At 45.0% G+C, this 23,262-nt stretch overlaps 7 protein-coding genes across 7 annotated transcripts; 4 read left to right on the plus strand and 3 right to left on the minus strand.

The window, feature by feature from the left end:
• Nucleotides 1-7: 7 nt before the first annotated feature.
• MICPUCDRAFT_4297 (uncharacterized protein) lies at nucleotides 8-922 on the minus strand (the record flags this gene model as incomplete). The annotated part of the gene is made up of 1 exon (XM_003056345.1): nucleotides 8-922. A coding segment is annotated over one exon (915 nt), but the record flags the coding sequence as incomplete, so codon positions are not given.
• Nucleotides 923-3,591: 2,669 nt separating this feature from the next.
• Nucleotides 3,592-8,375, plus strand: MICPUCDRAFT_31484 (uncharacterized protein; the record flags this gene model as incomplete). Its single annotated transcript, XM_003055956.1, has 6 exons — nucleotides 3,592-4,068; nucleotides 4,153-4,564; nucleotides 4,687-5,973; nucleotides 6,055-6,261; nucleotides 6,451-7,165; nucleotides 7,250-8,375. Coding segments are annotated over exons 2-6 (3,480 nt in total), but the record flags the coding sequence as incomplete, so codon positions are not given.
• A 2,776-nt stretch (nucleotides 8,376-11,151) lies between these two features.
• On the plus strand, nucleotides 11,152-14,283 carry ZEP2 (zeaxanthin epoxidase). Its single transcript, XM_003055957.1, has 5 exons — nucleotides 11,152-12,194; nucleotides 12,297-12,437; nucleotides 12,490-12,690; nucleotides 12,793-12,970; nucleotides 13,070-14,283. The coding sequence occupies exons 1-5, from the start codon at nucleotides 11,319-11,321 to the stop codon at nucleotides 13,273-13,275; spliced, it is 1,602 nt and encodes a 533-aa protein (XP_003056003.1). The 5' UTR covers nucleotides 11,152-11,318; the 3' UTR covers nucleotides 13,276-14,283.
• On the minus strand, nucleotides 12,833-14,283 carry MICPUCDRAFT_55355 (uncharacterized protein). Its single transcript, XM_003056346.1, has one exon. It carries the CDS (start codon nucleotides 14,130-14,132, stop codon nucleotides 13,461-13,463), a length of 672 nt encoding a protein of 223 aa, XP_003056392.1. The 5' UTR covers nucleotides 14,133-14,283; the 3' UTR covers nucleotides 12,833-13,460.
• A 350-nt stretch (nucleotides 14,284-14,633) lies between these two features.
• MICPUCDRAFT_31490 (uncharacterized protein) lies at nucleotides 14,634-15,326 on the plus strand (the record flags this gene model as incomplete). Its single annotated transcript, XM_003055958.1, has 2 exons — nucleotides 14,634-15,054; nucleotides 15,180-15,326. 2 exons carry the CDS (start codon nucleotides 14,634-14,636, stop codon nucleotides 15,233-15,235), a joined length of 477 nt encoding a protein of 158 aa, XP_003056004.1. The 3' UTR covers nucleotides 15,236-15,326.
• Nucleotides 15,327-15,493: 167 nt separating this feature from the next.
• Nucleotides 15,494-16,591, minus strand: MICPUCDRAFT_70694 (PAF1 complex protein; the record flags this gene model as incomplete). The annotated part of the gene is made up of 1 exon (XM_003056347.1): nucleotides 15,494-16,591. One exon carries the CDS (start codon nucleotides 16,589-16,591, stop codon nucleotides 15,494-15,496), a length of 1,098 nt encoding a protein of 365 aa, XP_003056393.1.
• Nucleotides 16,592-19,037: 2,446 nt separating this feature from the next.
• On the plus strand, nucleotides 19,038-22,522 carry MICPUCDRAFT_31494 (uncharacterized protein). The gene is made up of 2 exons (XM_003055959.1): nucleotides 19,038-19,147; nucleotides 19,310-22,522. The coding sequence occupies exon 2, from the start codon at nucleotides 19,420-19,422 to the stop codon at nucleotides 22,132-22,134; it is 2,715 nt and encodes a 904-aa protein (XP_003056005.1). The 5' UTR covers nucleotides 19,038-19,147; nucleotides 19,310-19,419; the 3' UTR covers nucleotides 22,135-22,522.
• Nucleotides 22,523-23,262: the final 740 nt, after the last annotated feature.

Genomic DNA, 23,262 nt, shown 5'->3' on the forward strand with positions numbered 1-23,262 from the left:
CACTTCCTTCCGAACCCCATTCGGACCACGACCCGTCGTACAAGGGGGTCACCATGTCCCTAGACCGACCGGCAATGGCGGCACCAAGAGCTAAGACACACGCTGTCACGCCCGTTCCACAGCTAAAAACAACAGGCTCGTTTAATATGTCCACGCCCGAGGCGCCGAACATATTGATGATCGATTTCTTTGATTTGAACGTTCCATCGTCGTTCAAAAGTGAAACGAACGGGACGCACTTCGACGACGGGACGCGCCCTTTTCTAACCCCTGGCCTCGGTTCCGGCTTTTCCCCCGCCCACCGTGCCCTAGGACGCGCGTCCACGAGCGTGAATTCTGCTGGTTCCGACGAGAACGCATCCGAGCGTGGGATGCACCGCGTTAGGACATCATCTTTCGTGAACACGAACCCCGCGGCGACTGGCGTTTGTGACGGTTTATACGCGGTGCTCGTGACGGTCGTTCCCGCGTTCGCGACGGCGTCCGACGCAATCGTCGCCGCACTGACGAAAGCCATGTCCTCAATGACGTCAACATCCATAGGATATCCCGCTTTTTCGTATGCAGGGGCGCCGCCGTCAAGAACGGCGACATTTTCGTGCCCGAAAGCCCGGAACATGAACCATCCCCGCGCGGCGCTGAACAGCCCTGCGCCGTCATAGCACACCACAACATCGGAGTTCTTTATCCCGAGCGCGTCGCACGCGGCTGCGAATTGCGTGGACGACGGCATCATGTGCGGTAGAGGTGAGGACCTATCCGATATCTCATCCACGTCGAAGTATCGCGCGTTCGAGACCCTTGGGCCGCTCGCGTGCTCCGCGACGCCGTCCCGCCCGGCGTTGGGGAGGTACCACGAGCAGTCTAAGACTTTGACATCGTCGCGATCCGTGTTTGAAGCGAGCCACGCGGGGGTGACGACCGTGTTCACTCGCGCATCGAGGTACGCGTTCACGTTCGACGCGTCTGACTCGGGTGAGAAGCAAGAAGCCATCGTGCGGAGGGAGGGGCGAGCGCGGTGAATGCGCGTGGGGATCGTCGCCACGAGCGCGGTGGACGCGTGCCACCGCATCAAACGCGTGTACAACGAAATGCTTCCGAACAACGTACGAAAGTACAATAATGGTACAGTAAGTTGTTACTTTCAGTCGAAAGTACTTTCGTACGAAAGTACGTTGTACACTACAGCAGTACTTTATTTCGTATCATACGAAAGTACTTTCGTACAAAGTACTTTCGAAAGTACCTTCGTACGAAAGTACTTTCGAAAGTATCATACGAAAGTACTTTCGTACGATTTATTTGTACTTTCGTACTTCCGGAAGTAATCTATCTATGTGCGTGTGCCTGTAGACCTGTACTGTACACGTACAGTATGTAGCCGTACAACGTAGTATAAATAGGGCCTACTAGCTAGCTAGCTATTCTATCTTCGAAGGTACAGTAGCTACCTTCGTACGAAAGTACTTTCGAAAGTAACGTTACCTTCGAAGGAAAAAAATACTATCCAGCTCTTTTTTTGGTTCGATCCAGCTCATCTCGCTTTTCGATGCAAATACCCATACGATACAGCCCTCGTACTGCGTCCCGTACTCCCTGGTTTCAAACTTCAGTCGTTTGAAAGGGGTACCCGCGGGCGTTCGCGCGCTGCTGGAGTCGCGGGAGCGTCACGAACGCCGACGTCGCAAGCAAAGAATTTACTCAAACGACCATGATGAGTCGATCCATTCAAAAATATCACACCGCTCGCTGTGAAGATAACGACGTAATCAGCGCTCGAACAGGGCCGGACGCAACTTTCAACATCGCGTTTTCGGGGCAAGGTGGAAAAAAAGTTCTCCTCCTTCAAGAAAGATTTTGCAGAGTCACCCTTGACATATAAGCGCCGCTGACGTCGTTTTCTTTACGAGAAGTGGCACAATATTTTTGATTAAATCGATGCCCCGCGATGTGACGAAGAACTCATCTCACTGTACCGGAGATTGTTACGGCCATAGTCCGACGCTATGGGCGCGCGAACACGCAGACCTCGCGGAGAGGTGTAAAACTGTCAGAACTCTGATCGTAGACGAAAGAGCGACTGAATCGTCAGACCGGTGAAGACGCGGCCCTCGGTCAAAGCTGATCGGTCAAGCCGGTCAACCGGAAGCACGCGAGAAGAGCTGGATAGAACCGAAAAAAGAGCCAGATAAAATTTTTTGCCCTTCGAAGGTACCTCAAAGTACTTTCGAAAGTACGAAAGTAGCTAGCTAGCTAGCTAGCTAGCTAGCTACGAAGGTACGAAAGTACGAAGGTAAGTTACTTTTAGCTAACAACATAAGAATAAATAGTACGAAAGTACTTTCGTACGAAAGTACAAAGTACGTGTATGTGTACAGCTGTACACGTACGTGTACACGTACGAGTACAGAACCTTTAAGGTACAGGTAGACAGACCTCTACAGGTATGTAGTTGTACACGTACACGTACTGTACCATAAAGCACCGTCAATTCACGCTAATTCAGGGCTTAAAGGGCGTAGTACGTGTAGCCCTACGTACTACTGTACACGTACAAGTAGTCGATGAAGTGTCGTCGTCAAATTATTTATTACGGAAGTACACTTACACGTGCACGTACACGTACACGTAGTGTACTGTACAGTAATGGTTTAAAATACCTTCGAGAAGATACGAAGATATGATATGATACTGTACGTGTACTGTACACGTGTACCCGTAAGTACAAAAAAAATGCTACATACACAATGTACCTTCATAAAGTACGTGTACGACACAACAACTACGTACAGCACTGAATAGATATCATACTATCTTCATATCATATGATAATACTACTATTCCGAGATAGATATTCAGTGTTGATAAGTAGTGCGAGTTCAAAACTCAGGCTTTCATGTATACGATCACATGATTTCTAGATATTGAGATTGAGAACTTCCGTACGAAGGTACGTGCAGTGTACAGCTGTACACGTACAGTACAGTATTGTACGCATGAAGGTATAATACTTTCGAAAGTACGAAAGTACTTTGAAAGTACCTTCGAAGGTAAGTTTAGATTGTATGTAGAATCAACATTTTTACATTCTGTACGTGTAGCAGTCGTGTAGCTAGCTAGCTACTTCCGAAAGTACCTTCGAAGGTACTTCCGGATGTACTTCCGTACTTCGTTCCGTACACGCGCGTGTACGGAAGTACTTTCGTACCAAGGTACTTTCGTACGAAAGTACGAAAGTACTTCCGTACTACGAGTAGCTAGCTAGCTAGTGTACGTGTACACATAATAGTTGTACTCAAAACTTCAACACTATTTAGTTCTGGAAATAAAGCCAACAAGCGTTTTCTGTGTGAAGATTCATATGCTTTCAAACGCAAAAGAGTTCCATAGTATGTCCAGGCAATGCAACCTGCGGCGAATCCCATCAGGGTGATCCTACAAAAGAACCCAGATGAAAATAGACGAGTTGCCCTAAGTGAAAATCGTATGACGCCCAGTCAGCCGCGTACTCTACTCGTATCGGCCAAATTAACGCCAAATTAATTTGCGATTTTTTATTCCAAATTCGTATGAGCGTCAGTCAGACGCGCCCGCTCACGGCCGCGCTTCCCCATGTGCCGCCGCAGCTTGGATTGACCTGAAACTTTGCACAGCAGCCAGTTGCGATTTTAGACAACAGATATATGCGTTTGAGCGGCAGATAAAAATGGAGGGAAGATTGTTTTCGGACCCCTAGGGACCTTTTCTGAGCTTTCAGGCGAAGCTTTTCCTTCCATCGGTGGTTTGAATTTCCATTATTGCATTGCCCATACGAGCACGCGGAATTGCCCATACGCGTATGAAACACTTCCAGAAGTACGAAGGTAAAAGAGCGAACGCGTGCAATTTATTGAACTACGAGCGTGCACAAGTCAGACAAACAGGGTTGTTTCACCCCACTTATCAATGCTCGGACTACCGATGTTACGGCGTCAACGCACCTGTCGCACCGGCGTGTCCGCGAACTAGAGCGGCCGTATCCGCCCGCGCGTTTCGCTGTGAGAAGACTTTTTTCTTGGATTTACGAAGGTATTCAACTTTATAATCAGTGTAGGTCACTGCTGTGCAGCCAACTAAGAAATTTTGTATTACACATTCGTGCGATATAATTAGGCAAAATGTCAACTGGGAGTACGTGTTGCCCTAGTACGGAATCGAGTTTAGATTCAAAGCGTCAAGAGGTCACCACGTGGGGACTTTCTCAAGCCGACTATGCGGGTAAAACGCACCGTGATTTTTTTCATAAAAGTTCAAGTTTGTAGACCCACTCAAACTTCTTGTTCTTGTGTTAACAGCTTTGAAATCCGTTTATTCGGCAAACGGTGTGAACAGAGAGCAGGATATCTTGAGCAACTCAGATCAAGTGCAAGTCCTTGAAATGTTTCTTTACAATTTCCCGCGAATATGTGGCCTTCGAATGTTTACGTGCTTATCGAGCTTGTCTGTTGTTCAGCAGTCCATTAATACGCTGGAGGGTCTTGTGGATTGCATTCACTTGAATTCGCTGTGGGTAATCGAATGTAAGGTATGTGGTGCTCTCTGCTAGCTTTACTTCTGCAGCAAACATGACACGGGTGATTCCCCCCACTTTATCTTCCTTGTTAGCTTCACACACTGCCAACATTCATAACACATGAATCTTCTCAGATTTACAGGATACAAGGACTTAATAAATGTACCAAACTCGAGCAACTGTTTCTCTACAGTAATCGCATTCAACGTGTAGAAAATCTTGAATCGCTAACTGCTCTCCGGGTGCTCTGGCTTTGTGACAACGAGATCACAGTTGTTGACAATCTTCAGGCGCTATTTAACTTGGAAGAGCTCAACTTGGCTCGGAACGCTATTACACATGTTGGCGACAGTCTACTTGCCAATACATGTCTCACCAGTATCAATCTTTCAGATAATCTCATAGCAAACTTTAATGACGTTGCAACCCTCGCAAAACTTCCCAAGCTTGAAGACTTGTACTATTCAGATCCACATTGGGGAGATAATCCAATTAACTGTCTGGGAAACTACCAGACGTATGTGATATTCATGGTTCCTGCATTAAAATCACTCGATTCTATTCCTCTTTCGAAAGAAATGAAGTCAAGGGCCGCATCAACATACAGGGAGAAGGAGCTGTACTACAATGTGAAAACACAGACCTTTTATCGTAACGTTAACGATGTCTTGAAGGTTGGCAGTGAAGGTCGAGAGTCACTGATTAATATCATTGAGCACATGATCGGTGTTTTGCTTAGGCAATCGAAAGAGACTGAGAAGGTGCTTCAGAGGTGTCGCCATACGTCGAACACTTCATCATACTTCCCAGGTGTTGACTTGTTGACAGAAATGCACTTTCGCCTAACCAACGCAATAAATCGTCTCGTACGAAAGGTGGGTGTCATAAGAACACAATACAACAGATGCAGGTCGAAAGTATGTGCAGAATATGATTCGCATGCAAAGCGAACGAAGGTTGAGCTCGCAAGTGGAGGAAACGTCAGAATTGAAGTATGTACACCAACAGACTCTTGGTACGCACCTTGTGCTGACTTTGTCTACAGCCGTTTTTTTGTCGAAGACTACTCGAATGTTCCTGTCGATATCTTACCGACTGATGTTTATATAAGCGGAATACAAGTAAATGGCGTATTGCGTGTCCACAACCGCTACCTTAGGAATCGCTTTGAACTTCGATTGCCTCCTCTGCAAGATAAGGTTGACCTAGATGACACACTAGAATATGTTATGATTGGAGAGTGTCCTGAGCTTCCTGGAGAATTGCACAACTGCATGGAGCACGGTTTCAGGTCGCCCATCGAGCACACCCTTGAGCGTGCTGGATTGCTTACCCTATGTGACTCGTTGAGCCTGGCTGATTTGCCAAGACTTCTGGCTGTCAAACCCACTAGTTGCAGTGGAACTTCCGGAGATCTTCAGGTCACATGCGGTTCATGCGTCTCAGGAGTTTCTTTTACTTACGGAGACCGTTTCGCTGATATTTGGTCTGATATTTCCCAGAGTGAAGTGCTCATTGCCAAAGTATATTTGGGAAGACAAATCAGATTATCTGGTGTTCGACAAAACTTGCTGAATTCATTGCCAGGAGCTTATCCGGGTTACGATTCTGTATACTGGTGTCAATCAAAAAGGAACAATAACCGGGCTTGGTACATCTTTGATCAGTCCTTAATCCTACCCGAATTCCTGGTTAAATTCGAATACAAAGTGACATACAAGGATACAATTGTCAAGCATCACCTCGGAAAGTTTGGAAACTACTCGGAGATAGGTCAGTTGGGTAGACAGTCCGGAACATGTCTTTCTTTGATTAAAAAAACGCTCACTGAACTTCGGGGCAATGTACGTCTGGTCACACGACCAATCATGCTATTTTTAGAGGCTTGCGCGCGTGAGAGTTCCATTTTACAAGCTCCACTACACTGTGACACTCGTGACAACTTGCTTTCTCAATGGGTTTTCCCTCGTACTTTGAATGCGACTGGAATACTTCACAAGCTGGACACCTCGAACTCCGGCATGATAAATATGACAGAAAGTGTAATTCTGACTTATCTTGGTGCTCGGAGGTCTTCGGTCAATGTGACGCATATCAACCTCTCCAGCAATCGAATTCAAAAGATCGAAGGCCTTCATACATGTCCATTCCTAGAGGCACTTGTGATGCCTTTCAATGAGCTAAGCAAAATAGAAGGCATAGATAATCTTAAACATCTGAGACTGCTAGATCTTGGTCACAATTTAATCAAACGTATTGATGGATTGAACGGGATCCCAAACTTAAAAGTACTGGAACTGAATAACAATTTATTATTTCGTTTGGAGGATCTAAACACTTTAAGGAAATGCACTCCTCGGCTCGACACTCTGAACTTGCGCTGCAACGCGATATGTGAAAATAAAGCATACAATGGGTTAGTTCTACGACGACTACGAGCACTTCATCACCTTGATGGACTCCCGGTCATGGATATCGACTTGCTTTCGGCATTAAAAAGTACCTCAGTGCTTACTCCTTTGCTGATTCTTCAAAATGCCAAATTCCACCATCGAGTTGCGTCTAAGACTGGATCATGGTGTTCCCGAAGCGCAGTACTCGATGCCGTCCGTAGTTCTACGCAAGATTATGCAGGAACAAGCGAGTTTGACCTTCAAACAGGAACTCAATGTAAAAACTCCCGAAATTTAATTTTAGAGGATATGAAAGACTGGGGTGGGGAAGTGCAAGAGGTCGTTTTAGAGCATCAGTGCCTACGCCGTATTCAGAACCTGGAGCAACTCACATCGATGCGTAGAGCTAGTTTTCGTGACAACGCAATATCTTGCATAGAAGGGCTCAGGCATTGCACTGCGCTGGAGGAGCTCTCTCTCGAAGAAAATGACATTACAACCATAGATGGTTTACAGTATCTTTTTTCCCTAAAAGTACTCAACCTGAGCAACAACCGCATCTCACAGATCGAGAACTTGTCACCATATGTGCCCCAACTCACCCAATTATCACTTGAAGGTAACGCCATTACCAACCTACGGGGTCTCTCTGGGCTCAATTCGATTATTGAACTCTACTTGAGTAATAATATGATCGAAGAACTAAGAGAAGTACAACAACTCAGGCACCTGCAAAAACTTGTCGTTTTGGATCTTGGAGGAAATCCTGTTAGCGAGGAATTGGATTATCGCTGTTATGTTGTATATAACCTACCTCACATCAAGGTTTTTGACGGCATAGTTGTGGATCCTGCTGAAAGGTCTGTAGCAAAGGATCGCTATGCCGGAATGTTGACACGGGATGTTTTAGAACACAAGTCTGGGCGTCAGAATTTCTATGGTCTTCACCATTTGGATTTATTCAATATGCGTATTAGAAATATCGGATCGACTTTCATAACATCTGAATTTGACTGCCTCAGAGAAATTAATCTGGATTCTAACCAGGTAGAGGACATATGTATGCTAGCTGAGCTGCCCAACCTGACTGTCCTTCGCCTGAAGAGGAATCGTCTTGAGGACCGTCCACTTTGGAGCACTCTTTTCAAGAATAGGACTTCACAAGGGCTCCAAACTGAAATATCCAATCACTTGAGAAAACAGGTAGTTTTAGGTTTACCAAGATGTGATGCCAGTGTCTCAAAGGGGGATTTTATTCAATTATCAGAGGTAAGCATGCGACGACCATTTCCGAGTCTGAACACCATTTATCTTGGCTCAAATTCTATCAAGTCGTTGCTTTACCTTCGACTTGACGTCATCAGTTTAACTCTTCGGGAATTGTTTATTGAAGACAATGCCATTAGTCGGCTTCACGGTATAAATGTGATAACCAATCTTGAAAAATTGGTATTGGATCGTAACCGCATCAAGGTACTGGACCCGCAAAGCTTGACAGGTTTAGTTCACCTTCGTGAGCTCCACATCAATCAAAATGGATTGAAGTCATTATCTCACCTGTCGCCTTTGGTTAGGCTTTCCTCACTTCACCTGAATGGTAATCGCGTTGCGGAGCTTTCAGAGGTCGAAAAGTTGGCAGTTCATCCCCAGCTTCACGAACTTACTTTGATATCTAACCCTGTGACTCGGAAGCAAGTCTATAGGCCGATGTGCATACGCCACTGTAGAGGCTTGCTAGCACTTGATGGCGATATTATTTCTTTTGAAGAAAGGGATCATGTTGATTATCTTTTTTCCCCTCTAGACGCTGTTACAGTTCAGACAGCAGTGACGTGCTTTACCCCCATTTCGCACTGATACGTACTGTACTCGACTTGTCCCACGAAAAAAAACTTGTGCAATAAAGAAAAGGATCGGACGAAAACAATAAGCGGAACGAGTGATGGTCCGGCGAACAAATACTGAATAGTGAGTGTCACCTTTTTTTCGATCAAATGTTCCTATTTCGTTCAGATGTTACGATTTATAGTCAACATGTAAGGGTCACGGAAATGTTGTTCTAGCTGCAGGAGGAGCGCGAAGGCAGGGGAGTGTTTTTTCTGGTCGAAACACTGCAGTTTTCACACGTCCTTTTGGCAGTGAACATGTTTACGCAGCCAACTGAGGCGAAGTCAGCCGATAGTATTATGTCATTCTAACCCTCGCGTGCACGTGCTTTGGTGGCAGGGTCAAGGTCCACGTTAGAGTATACTTTATTTGCGTCGAGTTTCCGGCTGAAACAATAAAATGTGACACCAGTAGTGCTCTGTCGCTACATACAGATAATTGTCTGCATTTCACCGCCACTGAGTCAGTGCAGTACATTCTCCTCAAATGTCTTACCTCCGAAAGAGCCTTCGTAGGGTGTGTACACGTAGTACTAGCCGTCAGTCTAAAATAAGCTAGGCCAAAGTTGCCAGATCTCTCCAGTACAAATCGGCAAACTTCTGTACTGTAGTCGAACGAAAACACTGATATTTCTGATTGTACTTCACGTACTGTACATACTTGTACTTGCGCCGAAACTCACCCTCATGATAAAAAGGAATTTATTCTTAAGACCAACCCCTTAGACCACTCGGGCACAGATTCACTGCCTCCCTCGAGAACCCTGAATCCGGCGGGGTTCGAACCCGCGAACACATAGTGCATTGGTTTGACTTTCACAAGACTTACTTCCGGTGCAACAAATTGCAAGAAAAGTAATTATATATATTGCGTCAATTTAGTCTACGGGGTACGAACTACTTTCGTACTAAGGTACGGAAATACTTTCGTACTTTCGAGAAGTAAATCTATTACCTTCGAAGGTATCGTATGCGTAGTACGAAAGTACCTCCGAAGGTACCTTCGTACTTCTTTCGTACGAAAGTACGAAAGTACTTTATTTCGTACGAAAGTACTTTGTATGATTACTTTCGAAAGTACGAAAGTACCTTGAAGGTACGTGTATTGTAGATAGAATACTTTCGTACTTCGAAAGTGAAAGTACGAAAGTAGTACTTCCGTACAACTAGTTGTACAGTACAACTACTGTACAGAAAGTACTTTCGAAAGTATTCTATCTTCGAAAGTACTGTAGCCTAGCAAGCCCACTGCTAGCCCTACGTGTACGTTGTACTTCCGGTAGTACGGAACTTCCGTACTTCCGTACTTCCGTACCTTCGAAGGTATGGAAGTAAATAGATACCTCCGAGATAGCCGATCTAGTAGCTACGTTGCTAGCTACCTTCGTAATTCCGGAAGTACGGAAGTACCTTCGAAGGTAGCCTACAGTACACGACTACACGTACTAGCTAGTACGAAGGTAGCTACGAAGGTACTCTCGAAAGTATTCGTACGAAGGTAGCCAGCTAGCTACAACTTTATTTCCGGAAGTACCTTCGTAGCTAGCTAGACAGGGCTCCTTAGATACTACATGTACCTTCGAAGGTAGCTAGACTAGCTAGCTACACGTACAGTACGCTGTAGAGCTAATCTATCTTCGAAGATAACAGTTGTACACGTGTACTTGTACCTTCGAAGATAAGGCACGTACGTGTACGAAAGTACTTCCGGAACGTACTTCCGTACTTCCTTCTGGAAGTACCTTCGCGTACACAACTGCACATACAAGTTGGAATTCTACCTTAGTACGGAAGTACGAAAGCACTTCCGTACAACATAGACTATGATATCGGATACTATTGCTCTAATAGTACTTCACGTGTACGTACTGTACTCAAAATTATTTTATACAGTACACGGAAACCACGGAAGGCCCCTTTCTGACAGAAATGCCCATACGAATGCGAGTCGGATCTCCTTCCGCTTTTTTCTCCGAAAACGCGTATGTAATCTAGTATGACACGTACTCGTACTCGCGTACTGAAAGGATAATCTTTCACTGTCAGGCCCATTCCGTCCGCCAAAATGCTGTACTCGTATCAGGCTAAGATTCCATACGAATAGTAGCTGGGAGAGGCGGATCTCGGTGGCGCTCATGCGAAGCGTGGGATGCCGGCTGCTGGGCGGAGGGGTTGATTTCTTATTCGCGAAGGAAGGGGGCAATGACCGGGGTGTACGTGAGAACGACGAGACTGAAGGTCTTGGGGAGGATCCCGATTTGGGCGGCGTGACCGTGTACAGGTAGTTGTTTTTTGCCTTAGCGAGCAGATTTCTAGGGCTGCACGTCACGGAGACTTGAAATAACACACACGTAGCTACTAGCTAGGCTATCGCGTTGTAGCTGACAACCTCCGAAGGCTAGCTAGCTAGCTAGAAGGCAGTAGCTACCTCGAGCTACCAGCTAGCTCAAAAAGTCTTGAAGGCCCCGCGAGCTAGCGCTGGGCTCGATGGCTAGGTGCGCGGCTGAGGGCGATCTTCGTATGATGTCATGTTTTTCAACGGCTTCACGTAGATCATTTTTTTTTCGAAATAATGAAGCCGCGAGATCCTCAAATTTACGCCTGATAATTGGTAGAAAACATGTCTCTGCTGCCCCGAAGCTCCCTGGATCTGCTCTGTTAGCTTCCGGTCGCACGGAGGATCCCGTTTTTAAAACGGATTTTATTTCGTCGGAAGCTCCCCTGCGCGTACTGATTGCGGGTGGTGGTCTGGGCGGTTTGTTCGCGGCTATTGCACTTCGAAAAGCTGGAGCTGATGTGACTGTCTTAGAGCGCACAGCCAATTATCGCACTTTAGGCGGACCAATACAGCTTGCATCTAACGGCGTCAGCACTATAAAAGCAACAAGCGAAAGATTATTCGAGCGCGTGCACGAGGTCAGCCGTCCTTTCTGGGACACAGCCAGTGGAATTCGTGATGGTCTTAGTGGAAAGTGGATGTTCAAATTCGAAGCCATCACCGAGCTACCAGTTGAACGTAACCTCCCTTTTTCAATTTGTGTTGACCGCTGTGAACTACAGGGCGTCCTCCTCGAAGAAATCGGCAGCAACGACACTGTACTTCTTGGCTCAAACATTGTTCGTTACCGCAATAACAATAGTGAAGACGGCGGTGGCATCACGGCCATTTTAGAAGATGGCAGGGAGTTGCAAGCTGACGTCCTTATCGGAGCTGATGGCATATGGAGCCAAGTTCGGGCTCAGATGTTTGGCGAGCCACCTGGCAGGAAAGGAGCAAGTAGCACTGCAAATTTTACTGGATTTAAGCTGTACTCAGGATTGCCCATATTCAAACCCTACTACTACGCAGATGTTGGGTATTCGGTAGGTTTTACAGTTTTAGATATGCCCTGAATAGAATCTCCTGTACTTTCGAAATTATGTATTTCTGATACTGTTATTGTGTGACTGCGACCATTTCTCCTGGCTTTTATCGGACCAGATCACTATTTTGTCGTGTGTCCAGACCGTGCTGGACGTGTTCAGTGGTATGGATTTATTAAGGCAGTTGAACCCAACACGCCAGATGCCAGGAAGCCTAAGGAGTATCTTTTAGAAAAGCTGAAGGCAAGTCCATCTAATTGCTGTGTACCCAAAAACACTCAGTATTTTTTTGAAGGGCTGGGCCCCTGAGGTTCTTGAATTGGTCGAAGCAACTGAACCGTTGGAAATAGAAGTTCGTGATCTCTGGGATCGATTTCCATCAATCATGCGTCCCTGGTCTGATGGTCATGCGACGCTCCTAGGCGATTCTTGTCATGCCACCATGCCTAATATAGGGCAAGGTGCAGGACTTGCCTTTGAAGATGGCTATGAATTGGTGAAGTCTGACCTTGTCAATCTTTGACTGTATCATACTTGTTTAGTTTAAAGCCTTCGCCTTCGTGACGACCGTCAATCTTTCCTGATACCCTGCATCTTGGCTCGAATGCTGGCATCAGTTCGCAAGCGTTCACAGATACCGCGAACGCTCAACCGTTTTTACTACAGACGTATTTTCCGTACTGCAGCAGTGCAGGGACTAGGAAGAATAAATTCCGAGGCAATTAAAATCTTAACTCCATTGCTTCCTATACGCCCGCTTGTAGAGTATGTAATTGGTGAGCTCGGAGTTCTTTGCTTTGTTTGGAGTGCCCTGACCCAACTCTTTTATTTTAAGCAATTCTGAGGTTTGAAATGGGTATTTCCCCTCTCCATCGGCCCTATATTGCCTTTCATTTTCCGACTGCAATTCGGATACTGCTACTCATTTTGTCCAGCAACAATGCCGTCAAATGATTCAAAAAAAATGGCAGCCAGTATGCGTCAGCGCCACAAGGAGGAAGCGGAGGAAGCCTGGACAATAGCAGAGCGAAAGGGGATACACATAGCTGGCATTGCTAATTTGCACGATGATATTGATTAACCGTGATATTGATATATTATTCAGGCAAATAATCTCGATAGATAGCCTTGTGATGAGTACTGATGATATTTGGTGTCACTTGATAGCCATCGCAACTGTGTCTTGCTGCACTGACTCGGAACAGTCACGTGCATAAGCACGCTGCGAACAACACTTGAAGTTAAAGTCTTTCAGCCATTTTGATATCAAGATTGAAACTTTGGGTAGCGCAAAGGTCGGTGGAAAGTGTCGAGAATGAATCTGATTTTCGTTGGACCGAAGCCTGGGGTCACCAAACGTGTGTGAGATGCACATATGAGTGAGGCAAGTGTTCCAAAGCTGTCACACAAGGTTATTGCGTCAAGTTTATTCAAGCTGCGAAGACTAGTGATCGCTCCTTGAACTCGACTGACAAAATCAATTTTCTCTGTTCCCTCGATATCATTCGTTGAGTAACTCTCGTATTCTTTTAGTGTCTCAAGGTATCGCGCAGACTCTTCCAGGCTCCAAGAACATACTAGGGTACAGTCTTGTACCGTTGACGTTTTATTTATGTCACACAAAACGTTCACACTGTCCTCCATGTCAACGATACATAGCACAAAACAGAAGTTCAAATTATTCCGCATCTGTTGTATTCGGCTGTGGAGGTATTCAGGATGCAGAACGTGGAATCTAGCAGACAGGAATATAACGCAGGAACTGGCAGACAACGAAAAATCAGGGACAACGGAAGAGAAAGACCATCGAACATTGTAGATGTTTCGTAGAACGGGATTCCCGCTTTGTGTACTGGAAACTAATAATACATCGCGTTTCTGACATAGTGACCCATCCTCCGTGCACACCCTGTCGTCTAAGAGGCCGTGGCCGAGCATTGCTTCAAGCAGGATCCATGAGAGAGCTGGAGACGCCGTGAACGGCACAACGTTTCCGGAGATGCATTTTATTCGAGAACTGCGCGGAGCAGAATGAAATATCTTAGACCGGCACGTTTCTAGTCGAGAGGCTCGTCCGTCAAGCCCGATTTCAGACTTCCTACGAAGATACTCGCGTTTTTTAGCGATTTAAGTTGTTTATTCTTTTTACGAGTCTGTATCAGAATCACTTTTTTCATGTACTGTACGTGTACAGTACACGTACTGTATAACATACGTTGTACGTGTATGTTTACTTCCGTAAAAGATAAATATGCAGCAGACGGATATCTACGTTGTACTATTGTACAGTAGTCAGTCTGTGGTCTGTACACTATGATATTCTATGCTCACACTGAGAACAGTACACGTACAGTATAGAATACGTGATTGTGCGTGCGTGTATCTATTTCCGGAAGTACATAACGCATAGTACCTTCGTACGAAGGTACGAAGCAAGATATGTGTTTTAAGGAAAAAAAAAACAACGCGCCAACCTTGACCTCTCGCATTCATCTTCCGGAATTTCGTGGTCCCGGGAAACGATCTTACACTCGTTCATTTCGCTCTACCACCGCAAACCGAGGATATTTTGTCACGCTTTCGTCCTCAGATATCGGTCCTGAGTTAAAGGTCGCCGTTGATAAATTCATCGCCGAAAACAAAATCGTAGTTTTCATGAAGGGCTCTAAAGATGCACCGCGGTGTGGATTCAGCAGCACAGTCGTGCAAATATTTACTTCTATGAACGTCCCATTCGAGACCGTAGACATCCTTGATGACGATGGTTTGCGGGCCGGAATGAAGATCTATTCAAACTGGCCGACATTCCCTCAGGTCTACATTGATGGCAATTTCTATGGTGGTTGTGACATCTGCATAGGTATCCCTCCTTCAACTTTTGCAAAATGAACTTTTACTCTTAAGATATTTTTGTGCCCGTATGACGAACTGGAATTGAACCGAAATTCCGCTGACGTGACAAAATAACTCGTATGTTCTGTTCAGGTGCCTACAAGGACGGCTCGCTCAAGGAAGCGGTCGATGTGGCGCTGATGTCCTAGAGGAGTTGCTGAAGCTGATGATCAGTAAAATTAAGAATAATTCGACGTAGAAACAGAAAAAATGTTGACACTACACGTGTAGGGCTATTGACTCAGATTGTTCAGATTATAAAGCATGTCAGCCAAAGTTAAAGCACTGTCTTCAAACTAGCTTTTTTGCCTGTGAAAGCCAACCAATATGAAAACCGGTATCAGCTCAGGGATGAGAAGAGTCACCTAATTCTTCATACTGAAAACGTAGCATAGTCGTAAGCGACGCTACGTTTTCATACGCTCATGGCCAGCCCCTTGGTTTCTCAAAGGCTTCTTGATAGTAATCTTTGATGGCCTGAAATTTGCACCGTCTCTAGTACCCTTTGAGTGCTTACTCCTCTTGCTTAGTAGTATTCTTGCGCTCAACTCCATGTATCTTGTATTGTGTTCTTTATCAAAAAAGAAGCACATGGATTTGTGACTGTTAGCGCGTTCTCGATGTAGACGATACTGATATTCTCGAATCCAGTTGTACTCCTCATAGTTCAGTTTATCGAGGTTGACTTTCCGTGCACCAGTGTCGTGATTAGACAGACTTGGGAGCATCAGAGCGACGAGTTTTTCTGCACCAGTATCTCCTCGTAGGCAATTCACTGAGTACGGCTTTACAAATGAGTTCTCAAGAGCTGTGTGCATGCGTGTGAGACACGAACCATTTTCAGGGCGTGCATCATCACTAGGATCTTCATCATAAATGAAGTGGACAAAGCTAGAAGACGAGTGAGCAAAATCAGGAAGGACTGGCAACTCCATTATTGGAAAGACATCTTGGCTTGAATCTTTACTAAGGCGATGTTTAACTGCGGTGAAAGAGCGATCAATGCTCTTGATCTGTTGAATATGAGAGTCGTTGGGTGCAGCGTCTTGATCGCGAATTTGCTTGTGCTTGGCCCAATCCTTCTCACTTCGACCAAGATGCTCGGGCAGCGGCATAGACGAGATGTACTGCGTGTTCATCAGCCAGAGCGCCTTAGACATATCGGGTCTTTTGTTTCTTATCTTATGATTGTCAGCGACCATCTCTCTATCCTTCTCCTCTTCCAAAAGTTTATTGTCAACGTGTTCCAGTGGAGGTCTAAACTGTTTTTCGCGGTAACTACTCGATAGCAGTGGGTCGACTGTAAGGCCGAGGTCTGCAGGTAGGACAGCGTCTCTTGCCTCGCCGATAAGCGAAACATGATGATAATCCGAAATTGACTCGCAGAGGTTGGGGCGGTGGAGAAACTTCCAATCAGATGGAACGAGAGGCAAGTCGTTCCTGAATTCGGCAGGGCAAAGAAATGCTGTCTCCCTCTTCAGTTTGTTGGGCGAAGTCGCGTTCATCTCGGCGTAGAGGGATTTCAACCTGTTTTACTTTAGAGAACCAGATCCAGAACTCAGAACAGTGAGCGCAAGATATAGAAAGTCCTGAACTCCGTAACCGCTGGTCCTTCTTGCCGCGATACTCGAACTTTGTAAACAGTGTTCATTTACATTCTTCCGGAAGTAAGGTGTTACTTTCGTACAACGTACGAAGGTACCTTCGTACACGTGTACAGTAAATCTTATTGTGTGTTGTACCTGGAGGTACTGTACCTTCGAAGATACTTTCGTACTTTCGTACGAAAGTACTTTCGTACTTTCGTACGCACGAAGGTACGTAGCTAGCTAGCTACCTTCGTACGAAAGTACCTTCGAAGGTACGAAGGTATTACCCCTTAAAGTGGGCTATGTACTGTTTGGTTTGTAGTACTTTTCCCTGACTACTGTTCCTGATGGACAGTGGTCTATCGAGGATACGTCGATGAGTTCCTTGTGCGTGTTGTCTCTATTCAAGAGTGATGCTGTCGGGGAAACCCCGACAGTCTTTTATCTATCTATGTCTTTACGGAGATAGTACACTACTGGTGTACTGTACTAGTCAGAAGTACTTATTGTAGTACCTCTCTGTACTCACTCTCAAGGTTACCTTCGTATTACCTTCGTACGTACCTAACGGTACACGTACGTACGTAGCTATTCTATGTACAGTACTTTCGTACAGTACTTCCGCAATACCCAAGCAAGGTACATCCGTACAACGTACAGTACGTGTACGTGTACGAGTCGTGTACGTGTAAATCTAGACTGTATGTGTAACCTGTACATCTGTACAACGTTGTATGGCAAGTCGTTCTATTATAAATGGGGCTACACGTACAGTAGTTGTATGTACTATGATAGCTTTATTTGATTGCTTGCTTGTACGTGTACTTCCGGAAGTACTTTCGAGAGTACTGTACGTGTACAGTTTCCTAAAACAACTTATACTGTACCTTCGAAGGTACACGTACTGTAGATATCTAGCTAGACTTAGTAGATATCTACAGTACGTGTACACGTACTGTACCTTCGAAGGTGCTTTCGAAAGTACTTTCGTTCGTAGCTAGCTAGCTAAGTTGTTAGCTACTTCCGGAATTACTTTCGAAAGTACAGTACTCTTTCGTACCTTCGTAGCACTTTCGTGGCTAGTTACATACGAAGGTACTGTAAGTTGACTTACTGTACGTTTATTGTACGGAAGAGTTTTACGGAAGTACTTTCGTACTTTCGAAAGTACGAAAGTACTACGTTGTACAGTACTGTACGTGTAGCTAGCTAGCTAGCTACCTTCATAATATTCTATCTTCGTAGCTACAGACTACCTTCGAAGGTACAGTGCACGTGTACACGAGTACGTGTACAACGTTACACGAGTCGTACACGTACAACGTACTTGTACACGTACACGTACACAAATAAAATACTTTCGTACTTCCTAAGTAAAACAAAACTTAGCCCTACACTTCCATACGTGTACAGTACAGTAGTTGTAGAGCTTACAGTAGTACGTGTACTGTATATTATAGCTACATTATTGTATGATACATACTTACCTTCGTACATAGTTTACCCGCGCGCGAAACACTACTCCTCCGCGTGTAATGCACGTTTGCGCGCGAAACTTTGCGTGATGACAGTTCTAAGGCATGCGCACCGCGCTACGTGGGTTTTTTTCGACGTTCGCGAGCGTCGCGAAGAAAGCGCAGATCGTGCCCGAAATTATAACAGTGCCAGGAAATTGATAAAGTACGTGTACATGTATGTAGTACTTAGCTAAGCTACTTACGAAGGTATTTCGTACGAAAGTACTTCCATAAAATATGATTTTATCTTCGAAGATAAGTACGAAAGTACATCTCACTGTACAACTACTGTAGACCAAGCCATCTATCTATGAAACTGTATGAGTACTGTATGTACACCATTGTACGTACACGTACACGTGTACGGAAACAGACACGAAGATAGATTACACGTATACAGTACGTACCTTCGTACTTTCGTACGAAAGTACGAAAGTACTTTCGAAAGTAAGTTGTTACTTTCGAAAGTACTTTCGAAAGTACGAAAGTACTTCCGTACACGTGTACGTGTACAACGTACTGTAGCCCACTTACTTGTAGCCCTACGTACACGTACTGAATGAGTAATTTCCGTGCATCGTTCCGTTAATGCCCTACGAAAGTACTTCCGTAGACGTACTCCGTACGAAAGTACTCCGTACGAAAGTACGAAAGTACTTTGTACGAAAGTACGAAAGTACTTTCGTACGAAGGTACTTTCGAAAGTATCTATTATATACGAAGGTAGGTACGAAAGTACGAAGGTACGAAAGTACAAAGTACTTCCGAAAGTACTTTCGAAAGTACTTTCGTATCGTACAACGAGTCAGAAAGTTTCAGAACTCCGTGATACCTCTGTTGCGGCGGAGATTTCGACCAATTGTCTGAACATCTGTAATCGAGGTGTTCCTGGTCGCAAACGGTACGCTTCCTTACCATCACCGACATTCCTGTTCTCGTGGAGGTCTTAAACCAGGTCTCTTTATTCGCGGAACAAGAAACCTGCCCCTACCGTGAACAAGAAACCTGCCCCTACCGTGATGTTTAAATCAAACTAGTTCACACCGATCCGATGGCCGAATTCGGATGTTCCCCCTGGCATTATTAACTTTATTCGTTCTTTCTCTCTAAGCTTCAGGGTTTCTGTTTATTCCTTGTGAGATTTTTGTCAGTGGAAACTTTTCGAATTCCGACGGGCTTCTTTACTTCACCTTTTTTCTGCCTCTTAGTAGTGAAAACACGTCCAGCATGCCGCTTAGACTTGATATCAAACGTAAGCTTGTGCAGCGTTCTGATAGAGTCAAAGGTGTCGAACTTCATCCGACGGAACCTTGGATCCTTGCAAACCTTTACAGCGGTAACGTCTATATCTGGAACCATATGACCAACTGTCTGGTCAAATCTTTTGAGGTGACAGAGCTACCCGTTCGTACTGCAAAGTGGGTGTTGAGGAAGTTGTGGATTATTTGCGGTTCTGATGACATGTTTGTGCGTGTCTACAACTATAACACCACCGAACTTGTGAAAGCCTTTGAGGCACATACTGATTACATTCGCTGCATATCAGTTCACCCTACCTTTCCATATATTTTAACGTGTTCTGATGACATGCTCATCAAACTCTGGGACTGGGACAAGGGCTGGGCTTGCACTCAGGTTTTCGAAGGACACTCTCATTATGTTATGCAGGCAGCATTTAATCCTAAGGACACAAATACGTTTGCGTCTGCTTCATTGGATCGTACAATAAAAGTTTGGTCCATTGGCCAGAGCTCGCCAAATTTCACTTTGGAAGGCCACGAAAAGGGTGTGAATTGCGTTGAGTACTTTGGCGGAGGAGACCGACCGTATCTCATATCTGGCGCCGATGATAAGTTTGTGAAAATATGGGATTACCAAACAAAATCGTGTGTGCAAACACTTGAGGGACATGCTCATAATGTTTCGACAGTATGTTTCCACCCTGAGCTCCCTGTGATAATCTCTGGGTCTGAGGATGGAACCCTTCGCATCTGGCACAGTACCACGTATCGCTTAGAAAATACGCTGAATTATGGTTTGGAGCGCGTCTGGGCGATCGGTGTGATGAAGGGATCTAATGCTGTATCGATAGGTTACGACGAAGGAACTGTAATGTTCAAAATTGGTCGTGAGGATCCTGTCGCTTCTATGGACTCTAGCGGCAAGATAATTTGGTCGAAGCACAATGACATCCAGACTGTCAATGTTAAGTCACTGCCAACTGACTATGACTTTCATGATGGTGACAGGCTCCCCCTCATGGTCAAAGATCTTGGTAGCTGTGATCTCTATCCTCAGAGTCTCGTGCATGGACCCAATGGACGTTTTGTTACAGCATGTGGCGACGGTGAATATATAATTTATACTGCCCTGGCATGGCGTAACAAATCTTTTGGCACTGCACTTGACTTCGGTTGGTCAGTAGACTCCTCAGAGTTCGCCGTGCGCGAGTCCCCATCAAGGATTAAAGTCTTCAACCAATTTAAAGAAAAGATCAGCTTTCGACCTCATTTTGCTGTCGAGGGTCTCTTTGGTGGCTTCTTGTTGGGCTTGCGATCAACGGATTTCATATGTTTTTACGATTGGGCGGAGTCACGCGTGATACGCCGCATCGACGTTTCTGTTAGAAATCTGTGGTGGTCAGACAGCGGAGAGTTTGTCGCCATTTCCAGCGAGTCGTCTTTTTTTGTTCTTAAATATAATGCGGCGGCCACACTAGACGCCTTCGCGAAAGATGTACTGGATGAAGAGGGTGTGGAAGATGCTTTTGAGCTTGTTGCAGAAATTGGTGAGTCTGTACGCACTGGTGTTTGGGTTGGAGACTGCTTCATATATAATAACTCAGAGTGGCGCCTGAACTACTGTGTCGGCACTGAGGTCACGACCATCTTTCACCTTGATCGGCCAATGTATATCCTTGGATATCTTGCTGCGCAGAACCGTGTATATCTTATTGACAAGGAGTTCAATGTTGTGTCGTATACTTTGCTTCTCAGTCTCCTTGAATACAAAACGTTAGTCTTGCGCGAGGAACTTGAAGCTGCCGAAGATATCCTTCCTACAATTCCCACTGACCAACACAACACTATTGCGCGGTTTCTCGAGTCCCGTAGTTTTGTCGCGGATGCTTTGCGCGTGGCCACTGATCCTGACTACAAGTTCGATCTCGCTGTGCAGCTGGGAGAACTTCATATCGCTCGTAATTTGGTTGACGAAGTGAACCCAGTAAATGCTGAAAAAAAGTGGAAACTGCTTGGGGAGCTTTCCTTATCAACTGGAGATATATATCTTGCGTCGACGTGCCTCGCAGCTTGTGGCGATCTTTCTGGCCAGCTGCTTCTTTCGTCAGCCTATGCTTCTCCCGAGTTCTTGGACCGAATTTCTACTGCGGCAGTAAAAAAAGGCAAACACAATGTGGCGTTCGTCTGCCTCTTTTTACTGAATAAAGTTGACTCTTGCATAGATCTCTTGTGCAGCACGGGGCGCTTACCCGAGGCTGCTTTTATGGCAAGGACGTATGCCCCATCCAAGGTATCGGATATCGTGGCTCTGTGGAAGAATGACCTCGCTCGAGTGAATAAGAAGGCGGCTGAGGCGCTTGCCGATCCTACTGAGTACAAGAACATGTTCCCCAACTTCGATTATGCGCTCCAAGCTGATATGCTTAATCGCAAGATGTTCAACGATGACGGCGAGCCTCCCCTGAACAATTCTGGGTTCAAAGTTGCAGGTGTGGACTACATTGCAGAGCTTGACGCGGGCGGCACGAAACGTTTAGTGGAATCTGCAGCTTGCAGTGATAATGGAGTTTCCAGTAAAGATGTTGATCTAGAACCGGAGCTGCCAACGTTTGACCTTCCTGAGCGAAATAGTGAAGGCGGCGGAGCATTGAGTGAGGATGCTGCTAATGAAGATTCTCAAGAAGAAGTTGAAGCTTCCTGAAACAAATCTGAAGAAGATTCCAAAGAGAAAGCCGGCAAAGCTTCCCAACACGAAAGTGATGAAGCTTTTCAAGACGAACCAACACGGTGAGTTGGGTACACAGAAAACATGAAATTCGAATCCTAAATACATCTTCTTGATGCCCTATTTACGTATATTATCATACCTTCGCCCGAACGAGTGTGGTTTGACACTTGCGTAGAGTTGAACTGTACATGTATGTACATGTACATGTACGTGTAATAAATAAGTTGTTTTATTTAACGGAAGTACGAAGATAATAGTAGTGTACCTTCGAAGGTAGCGCATACCGCATAGTATGCAGCAGGGATAATAACGTATAAACGTACCTTCGTATATGTTGTAATATTACTGTAAAAAATATAAGAAGATACGGAAGTACTTCCATAATTTATAGTTTAATATTCACGGAGGAGGGATAATCATCTTAAACTCCATCATTCCTGCCGTCATTTTCGCCTTCATAGCCTGTTCCTTATCGCCGTGTTTTTCTGCTTCACGACCGAGTTTCACGCTGTTGGTGTAAATCTGTATTATTTCGTTGTGCGGTATGGAGGGCATATTTTTAAAGAATTTTTTTTTTTTTTATTACGTGTACTCTAGGCCCTATCTACAACGTACAAATACAAGTGTACATTTTTGTAGAACTTATTATTTACGCGAAGGTATTAGGCGGTACACGTACTGTATGCACGTGCACTGTATGTAGGGATAATAAAGTTGTTCATTCTATCTATGAATGATTATCCCTACTATAAAATTGTACGTGTAGCATTATTATTAAGGTCACGCTCCGCTAATTAAATTTCCCGTGCCAATTTGTATGCGTATTCATAATAAATTTCGTACTTTTGGCACGGGAAATTTAATTAGCGGAGCGTGACCTTAATGTACAGTACAGTACGTTGTACACGTACAGTACCTTCATAAATTTCGTACGGAATGAAGTACGAAAGTACGAAAGTAAGTTTACTTCCGTACGTAATAATAGGGATAGTGTACGTGTACTGTACTTCCGTACACTATTTTCGGACGGAAAGATCGATAGTCTATGATAGGGCCAGTATGGGCCTAGATATTATCTCGGAGGTACACGTATCATATCTT

This window comes from Micromonas pusilla, assembly GCF_000151265.4.
Source record: "Micromonas pusilla CCMP1545 genomic scaffold MICPUCscaffold_2, whole genome shotgun sequence".
NCBI classification, from domain to species: Eukaryota; Viridiplantae; Chlorophyta; class Mamiellophyceae; order Mamiellales; family Mamiellaceae; genus Micromonas; species Micromonas pusilla.